Source organism: Pongo pygmaeus, chromosome 1 (assembly GCF_028885625.2).
Source record: "Pongo pygmaeus isolate AG05252 chromosome 1, NHGRI_mPonPyg2-v2.0_pri, whole genome shotgun sequence".
Classification (NCBI taxonomy): Eukaryota; Metazoa; Chordata; class Mammalia; order Primates; family Hominidae; genus Pongo; species Pongo pygmaeus.
Window position 1 is genome coordinate 152,329,676 of NC_072373.2, and position 12,192 is coordinate 152,341,867.

The window sequence follows — 12,192 nt, forward strand, 5'->3', positions numbered from 1 at the left end:
ATAAATTCAGCTCTTTTGATCCAGAAGTTCAAAAATGCAAACTTGCAATATCCAAACAATTCCCCAAAATGAACAAAATATAACAGCTTCACGTTAAATGGAATCTCCAGGGCAACAGGAGGCCAACGAACTGGAAGCCTACAGGGAAAAGCACATCAGTCTAGTAGGCAGTGACAGCACAGGTTAAAACATGAGTGGGGTCAGGAACTTATTCCAAACCTAAGCTAACTAAATGCATGGACTGATTGTGGGTCCCACCCTATCCATTTAGAGCTCCAGATTAACAATAGTTGCCTCAGAAACAACTCGAAGACCCCAAAAACTAAGCCACATGCCCAGAGGTCTTCTTGTCTAAAAGCAACAAGAATCTAAAGCAGACCTCTGAGACTGTACCCAAGGAATCCTTTTAATCTGAAGAAATAAAAGACGGACCCAGCCAACCTCTACAGACGGATATAGAAAAAATGTGCCCAGGCATGCCAAACAGAACCAAATCTGCGATGCATATTACAAGACTAAAAGAACAAGAACTACACATCCACAAGATCCTTATAATGAGGCTAAAAGAAACTGCCAAAGATTAGACAGTGTAGACAAAGCTTCCATTCCTAGAGTAAGACATTAAAAGTCCCAGCATCCTCTTCCTCTTTCCTCCTTATAATTTTTTCCTACTTACTTTTCTCTGTGGCATTCCGTGACACTTCACCATTTTTCTAACTTTTCTAGTTGTTCCATTCTCATTCTACGTTTGAGGTTTTAAAAAATTTCTTTTCTCTGTTCTTTCTCCTACTTACTATCATAAATGACGTTCTAATTAAAGTTACAAAAGAAACTGTAGAAAAAATTAATATAAAGCTTTGACAAATTATATTTATTGATACAAATACTGCCTACTTTTTTTCTAGACTGTAATCTCCTAGCTATGTCAAAACATTATGCCTATGCTAATAGCAGAGAAGCTATTAAAAAACACTCAAGTCTAATAAATAATGTTTGGTGACAATAATAGTACGACAAAGCAGAGACCAAAGAGATTTCATATAACCTTATGACATATACACAGTAATTCATAATTCTAATACAAACAAAATCTTTTACCTAAACTCAAAATGCATAGATATAAATATCTCAAAGTTTAGCTGCTTTCAGTACTAATGTGGAAAAAGTTAAAACTCCTTAGCTTTTATTTTAATTGAAAAATAATAATCCTCTTCATACTAAAAAAGACTTAAATTATTTTTGACCAAAAAAACCATGTAATTTTGTCTTCTGTCTTTCTTTGGGGGCATTTATAGAAGTTGAAGAAGCAACTTTAATCATTCCTTTCTTCCAAGACTTCATTCAAGAACCTCACCTTGGCCAGGCACGGTGGTCCATGCCTGTAATCCCAGCACTTTGGGAGGCTGAGGTGGGAGGATCACTTGAGGTCAAGAAGTGGAGATCAGCCTGGCCAACATGGTGAAACCCCGCCTCTATTAAAAATACAACAATTAGCTGGGTATGGTGGCACATGCCTGTAATCCCAGCTACTCAGGAAGCTGAGGCAAGAGAATTGCATGAACTTGGGAGGCGGAGGTTGAGTTGAGCCGAGATCATGCCACTGCACCCCAGCCTGGGTGACAGAGTGAGTGAGACTCTGCCTCAAAAAGAAAAAAAAAAAAAAAAAGAACTTCACCTTGTCTCCACAAAAAAATCTTTTTAATTAGCAAGGCATGGTGGCATGTGCCTATAGTCCCAGCTACTTGGGAGGCTGAGGCAGGTGGATCACTTGAGCCCAGTAGCTCAAGGCTGCAGTGAGCTGTGATCGTGTCACTGCACTCCCACCTGGGCAACAGATATCCTGTCTCAAAAAAATAAAAAATAAAAAACTTTTTAAAAAGTATCTTTAAAACTCTTTTCTCTTTAAAGTAGGAAACAAAGGTAATGACCCATAATGATGTATGTATTGACTATTTACATCAACAGCTATCCTGTGATTAAAGTGGGCCCCAACACATATAATTCTTTAAAGTATTTTAAGTAATATTATATGTATATTTCTGAAGTGCTGAGTCTGTCCCATTTGTATATTTTTGTTTATTCTTTTCTCCTTCCAACACTCTTAACTAGATTTTTTTTCACCCACAATATATTTTAAAATAATGTCACAGTTCTGCCTATGATAAGTACTTGAATTTGTATCTTAAGGGCATTAGTTCATTTGAAAATTAAAACTGAAAGAAAAAAGAAATATGATAAAAATGTTTTCTCTTGGCTAGTTTTTTTTTTTAAGTAACCTATTATTACGTAAGACAGACACTTATGCAGATGATTCCAAGGATATAAAAGAAAAGTAAACATTTCATAAAAGCCATATGAAATATCCATCTTACCAATATCATCAGCAAGGGAATTAGGATCAGATGCCCCAAGGGTAGCTTCAAACTCCTCTTGGAGACGATAGGCTCTTTGCAGCAGAGCTTCGAGTTTATGGATAAATTCAGTACTAATAATATCCTACGAGGAGAGAAAAAGTACACAGAACAAATTAAACTCTAATGTTAAAATTCTAAATATTTTTCCCACTTTTAAATAAAAGGCAAAGAAAGTGAGTAATATAAAAAACTACTGAGAGATGGTGGAAAGAGTACAACAGCAGAAGTCAAGAGGCCTGGGTTCTAGCTGTGTCTTTGGCAAAATTACCTTAGTTCTTAGTGATTCAGTTTCTTTACCTATAAAATTAAGGAGTTAGACTAAATTGAGAGTTCTCAAAGTAAGGTCCCTGAGCCAGCAGCTTCATTATCACCCAAGAACTTGGTAGAAATGCAAATTCTTAGGATCCACCCCAGTCCTAGTCAATGAGAAACCCATGGGGTAGGGCCTCCAAATCTGTGTTTTAACAAGTCCTCTAGGTGATTCTTACGCATTCTCAAGTTTGAGAACCACTAGCTTAACTAAATAATCAATAAGGACTAGTCTAGCTCTACATCTCTATGTGATTTTTATGAACATAATGGCACTTAATTAATCCCAAAGCACAAATCAAACTTTAACAAATTCCAAGCCAGACAAGGTAGAATGTACCTGCAGTCCCAGCTGCTTGGGAGACTGAGGCAGAAGAACTGATTGAGCCCAGGAGTTCTAGGGTATAGTGTACTATGATTGTTCCTATGAACAACCACTGTACTCCAACCTGGGCAACATAGCAAGTCCCCATTTCTTTAAAAAAAAAAATCCTTTAGAAATCAATCTGTTTATTTTGCATATCCTGGGAAAGTCAGTAAACTTGATGAATGGTAAATCTCGCATTTAACAACTACCTGGATAGAAAAAGACCAATAAGAAATACCCCACATAGTCCCAAGGAAGAAGAAAAAAACAGTTCTATTAAATGCACATAAAGCAAATACACTGAATCAACATTAAAAAATACTTTGGGCCAGCACCTTGGCTCATGCCTATAATCCCCAGCACTCTGGGAGGCCAAAGTGAAAGTGTTGCCTGAGACCAGGAGTTCGAGACCAGCCTGGGCAACATAGTGAGACACCCATCTTTACAAAAAATTTAAAATTAGCCTGGCATGGTGGTGCATCCCTATAGTCCTAACTACTCAGAGGACAAGGCGGGAAGATCGCTTGAGCCCAGGAGTTCAAGACTCAGCCTGGGTAACAACAGTGAAACCCTACCTCTACCAAAAAAACAAAAAAAAAGTTTGATTCTTCTAATATTACAAAGACCACTCAAATCAATCACCCTTACATCTACATTTTCTTCAGCAATGGCATCTCCTGCACCCAGTTTAATGGAACCACAGGCTTCATCTTCAGCCTGTCTATTGCGAAAGGTCAGAGCTTGTTCCCATCGACGCAATGCTTCTTCAAACAATTCCATACCTAAAAATTAAGAACAGAACAATTTTAACTGAGCAAAACCAATGCCAAAATAAAATTATTGGGGCCTGAAATGTTTTCATACGTTATCACTGATGTCACAGTCTAATTTTGACACTAAAGAATCATACATCATTTCATGGCAGAATCTTAGTTTCCCAATACATTCTCAGCCTATGGTTCCAGTTAACCAAAAATCAGAGACAAAATGGCCAATGTTTTCATTTCTTTAAAAATATAACACAAATGTATATGGTGCTCAGAATTTTTCTAAAAGAATATAATGAATTCATCAAAAGTTCCACAGTAATAGCTATTTTTTATAGTCACACAACTATGTTTCAAAATATCCCTGTAAATTAAAAGGAAAACTAATGGGAAGATAGAAGAAACCAGTTTACAAAAAGCTACTGGGTTTATAAGTTCTCAGAAGAAGAAAGTAAAGCTGAAGATGGCCCGGCGCGGTGGCTCATGACTGTAATCCCAGCACTTTGGGAGCCCAAGGTGGGTGGATCACCTGAGGTCAGGAGTTCGAGACCAGCCTGGCCAACATGGGAAAACCCCATCTCTACCAAAAATACAAAAATCAGCCAGGTGTGGTGATACGTGCCTGTAATCATGGCTACTCAGGAGGCTGACGCAGGAGAATCGGCTTGAACCTGGGAGGCAGAGGTTGCAGTGAGCCGAGATTGTGCCACTGCACTCCAGTCTAGGTAACAGAGCAAGAGTCTGTCTCAAAAAAAAGAAAGTAAAGCTGAAGAAAAGACAATAATATAGAAGTCTAAAATAAAAGCCTTTTCCACCTTTTGTCCCTTAAAGGGTGTCCTGAACTACTATGATCCCAACAGGCGGATTTGGATAAATTGGTGGGCCAGAGTTAAAAATCTGCAAGATACTGAATGAACCCATCAAAAGTTAGTTATAGTCCAAGCAGGAATTTCATTTCCTTGCTGAGAGAAAGCTTTGTGTGAAAAAAAAATGAATATGTGATTCCTTTTCTCCAAAGTAAAAAACAAGGCTTACAAAAATAATTATGCACTCAAACAAAACAAAAATAGTTTAAAACTTCAACTTTTAAAGTATTTTTAAGATGTTAAATATTAAAGAAAAAGATCTTTAAAAGCTGTTTAAGAATCTGGGCAAGTCATTCTCTCGATGTTTTTAAGATATGGTAGCTAAAAAATACCTCTCCTCTCAAGTCATTTCTTCAATTACCTATAGAAACTACAATCCTAAATGAATAAAATTTCGTATTTATTTGTCATTCATTTATTTATTTATTTATTTATTTATTTATTGAGACAGAGTCTCACTCTGTTGCCCAGGCTGGAGAGCAGTGGCGTCATCTCGGCTCACTGCAACCTCCTACCTCAGCCTCCCAAGTAACTGGGATTACAGACATGTACCACCACGCCCAGCTAATTTTTGTATTTTCAGTAGAGATGGGGTTTCACCATGCTGGCCACACTGGTCTCGAACTCCTGACCTCAGGTGATCCATCAGCCTCAGCCTTCCAAAGTGCTGGGATTACAGGCGTGAGCCACCACACGCAGCCTCTTTTATTTTTTTAAATGTATGTATTTATTTATTTGTAGAGATGAGGTTTCACTATGTTACCTAGGCTGGTCTCAAACTCCTGGGCTCAAGCAATCCTCCCACCACAGCCACCCTAAGTTATGGGATTACAGGTGTGAGCCACCGCACCTAGCCTAAAATTTCTTAAAATGAAATGTAGGCCTTTCCTTCTTGTTTGATTTTCTGTAGCAAAAAACAGCTTTTGAATCTTCCTCATAAAACATTTATGCACATAAAAACCAATTATATCACTGTCTATTCTCCTTTCTCCAAGTTATACAACTCTAATTTCTTCATCCTTTTCTCACACTATCCCTTCTATACACTTATTATTTTGGCTGAACATATGAACACAGGAATAATTATTTTATTTATTTTTTTTAGGTTTTTTTGGTCTCTTTTTTCAGAGATGGGGTCTTACAATGTTCCCCAGGTTGGTCTTGTACTTCTGGGCTCAAGGGATCCTCCCACTTCAGCCTCTCAAGTAGCTGGGACTACAAGCATGTGCCACCACACTTGGCTTCAGGAAGAATTATTTTACAGCAGAGTTGTATAACACAAAGATAAAACCTGTCTCCTCTAGAAGTACTATGTCTACCTCACTATAGAATATAGTCCAGACTACCAAATATCAGTTTTGTAACAGCAAGTCAAACATATGTCACCAATCTTTTTTTAATGTCTTCAATTTTATGAAGAGAATTGAAACAGATGGGTGATGATACCAGGTGGTCCACAGGGCTCCTTGCAATCTTAATCCTGTAACACAAAGACCCCCTGTGGTGTCTCTAGTTTTACTCTGTATTTCTTCAATTTGAATTTTTAATATTCTGAGGTTTTTGTTGTTGTTCTTGTTGTTGTTTTAAGAAAACAGCCTCTGTCACCCAGGCTGTAGTGCAGTGGCACAATTAGCTCACTGTAACCTTGAACTCCTAGGTTCAAGTGATCCTCCTGCCTCAGCCTCCCAAGTAGGTAAGACTACAGGTACATGCCACCATATCCAGCCATAAACTTGTAATATTAACAGAAGCTGTGAATGTTAAGTTTCCTAGACACAGAGTAATCTAGAAATACAGTGAATTTAACTCTCTGGAGACCTTCTTTCCCCATAGGAGTACCCACTGTGATGGCACTGGAGATGAGATAGTCTAACTATTCTAGAGAGTAGGAATGCATTCTGAGGCACTCAGTCCTTCTACACAGAGCCATCAACCCTTTACTGCTCACTGGCCAGGGCCACATCAAGTTTACTGGTTCTGTTTTTTATTATGTATTTCCACTAAAAGGAAGATAGCCTGAAACAGAATAGAGAACAGGGAAAAGCATTTGAATCTTCTGATTCAACAACAGGTTCATTTGGTTCTTCTTCAGGGCTCCAGTGAGGCTCCACAGACATGTTCATGGTCAAGTCAAGAAATACTGAGATGTGAAACACAGAAAGCCTCTTTCTATTTAAAATTTTTTTCTGGATATAATACAAATGATAGCTAGATAAAACATATTTAGTAAAGTGAATTCTGATAGATTCATTACATAACAGTCAACAGATTAGGTTAAGATAGTGTAGTAGGCTGAATAATGGTCACCCAAAGATATCAGGTCCCAATTCCTAGAACATGTAAATGTTACCTTATAAATAAAGGTAACATCTTACATCTTTGTAGATGTAATCAAGAATCCTACCCAACACAGGGAGATTATCCTACTTTATCTGGTGGGCCCTAAATCTAATCAAAAGTGTCCTTGTAAGAGAAAGGTGGCTGGGTGAGGTGGCTCACGCCTGTAATCCCAGCACTTCAGGAGGCCGAGGTGGGTAAATCAACTGAGCTCAGGAGTTCAAGACCAGCCTGACTAACACGGTAAAACCCCATCTCTACTAAAAATACAAAAAATTAGCCAGGGGTGGTGATGCACACCTGTAAGCCCAACTACTTGGGAGGCTGAGGCATGAGAATCACTTGAACTCGGGAGGTGGAGGTTGCAGCGAGCCAATGTTGCACCACTGCACTCTAGCCTGGGCGAGAGTGAGACTCTGTCTCAAAAAAAAAAAAAAAAAAGAGAGAGAGGGAGATTTGATACACACAGAGGAGAATGTGACACGAAGACAAAGGTAGAGACTGGAATGATGTGGCCACAAGCCAAACAATGTTGGAAGCCACCAAAAGCTGGAAGAGGCCAGGAAAAGATTCTCCCCTAAGCCTCCAGAGAGAGCATGGCTCTACTGACATATTGATTTCAGCCCAGTGATAATGAAATTCTAGCCTCCAAAAACTCTTTCTGCTGTTTTAATTTTGTTGTATTAGTTTAAACTAATACAATGTATAATGTTATGAAGACTAGATACAACGGATATAAGAACATTTAAAATTATAGTTGCTTCTCTTAGAACAATTCAGTTTTTTAATTTCAACTTACCACCGACCGCGGTGGCTCATGCATGTAATCCCAGTACTTTGGGAGGCTGAGGCGGGCAGACTGCTTGAGCTCAGGAGTTCAAGACCAACCTGGCAACATGACAAAACCCCATCTCTACAAAATTTTTTTAAAAAAATTAGCTGGGCATGGTGGTATGTGCCTGTGGTCCCAGCTACTCAGGAGGCTGAGGTGGGAGGATCACTTGAGCCCGGGAAGTTGAGGCTGCAATGAGCAGTAATCGCACCACTGTACTCCAGCCTGTGACACAGCGAGACCCTGTCTGTCTCAATAAATAAAAAACAAGAACAAAACAAATTAAATGTGAGCACAATATCTTAAAATGTTATCATCTCATTCCTACCCATTAAGTATAAGTTCTCTGGAGTAGTCACAGGAATATTAACAAGTTTAATATCATCTTCATCTACTTTGTCCCAGGAATTAGAATTGCCACAAGCGCAGCTATGACAAGAATTGACACTCTGGACCTAAAATTAAGATGGACAGAAGTTACTTCAAATCTCTCTCATGATAGTATATTGTGATCTTTCATATTTACAAATTATTTTTATAAATCTTATCAGTGGTAAGACAATCCATGTAATTTCCACATGAAGAAATAATTCTGATGATATTCAACCAAACTTAGAAATCACGACTCTATTCTAAGCCTGTTTGCTCAAAAATACACAAGTAGAGTAATATTTTGAATGTAAATCACTTATTTCCATCAGAAATCAGGCAGTTATGTTTATATCATTTATTCTTTTAAGCATTCACTTATAAATTTTATCTATACCTACTGTGATTTAAGCTAGCTTATTTTTCTTTTAGAATGTTTTACAATGCTGACTCTCTGCTAAATGATACCTAAAATAAAAAAGCCACTATCATCTTTGTAAATGCCCTCTCCTAGCAAGGTCCACTGAGCAAATCATTTCAAATCACCTCTATGCAGATGATTCTCAAATTCCTAACTCCAGTTCTGTCCTAATTCCAGTTCAGTTTTGAGAAATCTAAGCCCACATTTTCATTTGCCTTTTAGGTGACTCCATTTGGCTCTTCTGCTGGCATCTCAAACTAACTACAGACACTTTCGACATAACATCTGGGTCAATGACGGACTGCATATACAATAGTCAACCCTACCGTAAGATTACAAAATTGTATTTTTACTGTACTTTTTCTATGTTCAGATATGTTTAGATACACAAATACCACTGTGTTTCAATTGCCTACATTATTCAGTTCAGTAGCATGTGGTACAGGTTTGTAGCCTAGGAGCAACAAGTTACAACATACAGCCTACAGATTATGCTGCTTCTGAAATGAAGAGTAAAATATTCACCTAATTAATTAGGGTGGTATTTGAATGGTCTACTGTAATCAGTATAAAAATACTGGCAACTATGTTAAATTTATATTTTTGTTAAATTGTAAGATTTAACAAAAGAGGAATGACTAGTTCAGTTAGGCAAGTACAGTACAGTGATTCTGAAGACTTGTTACACTATTATCATGAAATTCACCTCTACTTCTAGTCAACAAGGGCTTCAACTTTCAATTGAGGAAATTCAGAACTCAGACACTGAGGAAGTTCACATTATAGAACAGGCACATTCTGGCCAGGCGCAGTGGCTCACGCCTGTAATCCCAGCACTTTGGAAGCTGAATCGGGCAGATCACTTGAGGTCAGGAGTTCGAGACCAGCCAAGCCAACATGGTGAAACCATGTAAAAATACAAAAATTAGCCGAGTGTGGTGGTGCATGCCTGTAATCCCAGCTACTCGGGAGGCTGAGGCAGGAGAATCACTTGAACCCGGGAGGTGGAGGTTGCAGTGAGCCAAGATCACGCCACTGCCCTCCAGCCTGGGCAATAGAGTGAGACTCCATCTCAAAAAAAAAAAAAAAAAGAAAAGAAAAAAGAATAGGTATATTCCATCAATACACTGCCAAAAAGACAAAAAAAAAAAAAAAAGGATAGGCATATTCTTCATTATGCTGCTTGGTTTCACAGAGAAACTGAAAGTCTGTAGGCCTTTGATTTAGCTATTCCTATCCTAGAAGAGCCTTTAAAAATTTAGTACATTTTTAGGCATTACAGAATAGGGCAGCTATATATTCCAGTGAAATATGGAATATATGGAAGCAAGGGGCCAGGTGTGGTGGCTCACGCCTGTAATCCCAGCACTTTAGGAGGCTGAGGCAGGTGAATCACGAGATCAGGAGATCGAGACCATCCTGGCTAACACAGTGAAACCCTGTCTCTACTAAAAAATACAAAAAATCAGCCGAGTGTGGTGGCGGGTGCCTGTAGTCCCAGCTACTCAGGAGGCTGAGCCAGGAGAATGGCATGAACCCAGGATGTAGAGTTTGCAGTGAGCGGAGATCGTGCCACTGCACTCCAGCCTGGGCAACAGAGTGAGACTCCGTCTCAAAAAAAAAAAAAGAAATATGGAAGCAAGGTACAGAACAGAATATGGTGTTCTATAAACTATGAAGAAAAAATGAATACAGGCCAGGCACGGTGGCTCACGCCTGTAATCCTAGCAATTTGGGAGGCTGAGGTAGGCGGATCACCAGGTCAGGAGTTCGAGACCAGCCTAGCCAACATGGTTAACTCCATCTCTACTAAAAATACAAAAATTACCCGGGTGTGGTGGCACATGCCTGTAATCCCAGCTACTTGGGAGGCTGAGGCAGGAGAATCGCTTGAACCCAGGAGGTGGAGGTTGCAATGAGCTGAGTTCCAGCTCATCGCGCCACTGCGCTCCAGCCTGGGCAACAGAGCAAGACTTCATCTCAAAAAAAAAAAAAAAAAAAAGAAATTGTTAATGTTGTTTATCTCCATGGAGAGGAACTGAGTGGATCAGGAACACATTTATTTTATTATTTTTTTTTTTAGAGACAAAGTTTCGCTATGTTGCCCAGGCTGTCTTCAAACTCCTGGACTGAAGTAATTTTGCCTCAGTCTTCTGAATAGCTGAGACTATAGGCACCACCACAGCACCCAGCTCTCATTGTATATTCTTTTGCCTGTTCTGTATTTAATAGCAGGTATATATTCTACCTGTTTTTTAAATTAATGTTTAAATCACATTAGATTTAAACAAATACTAACTTCATTCCTCACTTGTCAATCAGCATTAATAGTAATGTTCCAAATAAAGATGGGCAGCCTCCTGCTTGTCAGTCAATACTGTATTAATGATCCAAAGAAGGAGGTGAAGAACCTCACACTTGGCTTCAGCAAACCAAATACTTTCACCTAAGTAGGCTCATCAAGTGATTAATGTGACCCAGCACAAAGTCTGGCTGCATTGTCCAGCTTCTTGCAGAACAGCTAATTCTTTTAAATTAATAACTCTTTAATTTTAATTTTTGATTTTTGTGGATATATAGTAGGTGTAAATATTTATGGGGTACATAAGACATTTTGATATTACAACATGTAGTGATCACATCAGGGTAAATGGGGTATCCATCACCTTTATCTTTAAGCATTTATCCCTTCTTTGTGTTATAAACAATCTAATTATACTCTTTTAGTTACTTTTTAATGTATAATACTTTATGTTGACTGCAGTCACCCTATTGTGCTATCAAATACTAGATCTTATTTATTCTATCTGCCTATATTTTTTTACCCATTAACCATTCCACTTCCCCTCCACCCCCCATTACCTTTCCCAGCCTCTGGTAACCATCATTCTACTCTCTATCTCTATGAGTTCAATTGTTTTAATTTTTAGCTCCCACAAATAAGTGAAAACAACAACATCTAATTTTGAAGCAATACTTCCACATCAACACTATTTTCACAGGACCCCATGAGACCACATCACTTATTCAAAGAAACCTAGAACCAAATTGACTAATAGTCAGCAAAAAGGCACTTTACTTGCCTAAAGAAAGCAGATTCAGATGATTTCTTAAGAGTATTTCCATACTAAGAACTATAAGTATATGACACTTAAACTAATAGATCACAAAATATATATAAACAAAAATTTTAAAAATATTTTTTCTGTACTTACAGAAGCCAAACTCTGTGCAGAACCTGAATATTTACTGAAAAGTCCTCCATTAGCATAGTTACAAGCTTGAGATCCTTTGTCTTTGGTAGAACTCAAAGATAATGTCAAATTCTGTCTGCTACTGGAACAACTTGAACCTATCAAATAAACATACTAATATTAAAAGTATCAATAACGCCAATGATAAATTTCACGTAAAAATTTCAGAGTTTATAATATATTCACCCAGAAAGCTTCTAATTTTAAAACATGCATCACTCAATTGTGTAAATTATTACATGTACACCATTATTAA

The 12,192-nt window shown here is 38.1% G+C and overlaps 1 protein-coding gene across 4 annotated transcripts in view; it reads right to left on the minus strand.

Annotated features, from left to right (window-relative positions):
- MIGA1 (mitoguardin 1) overlaps positions 1–12,192 on the minus strand; it is a 92,197-nt gene that overhangs the window by 56,511 nt on the left and 23,494 nt on the right. For all 4 annotated transcript variants that reach the window (XM_054479979.2, XM_054479987.2, XM_063653892.1 and 1 more), the window contains exons 4-7: positions 11,898–12,034; positions 8,221–8,347; positions 3,739–3,872; positions 2,373–2,496 (exon numbers count right to left, since the gene is read on the minus strand). In XM_054479979.2, coding sequence (XP_054335954.1) covers positions 2,373–2,496; positions 3,739–3,872; positions 8,221–8,347; positions 11,898–12,034 — 522 coding nt within the window. The remainder of the gene's footprint in view (positions 1–2,372; positions 2,497–3,738; positions 3,873–8,220; positions 8,348–11,897; positions 12,035–12,192) is intronic.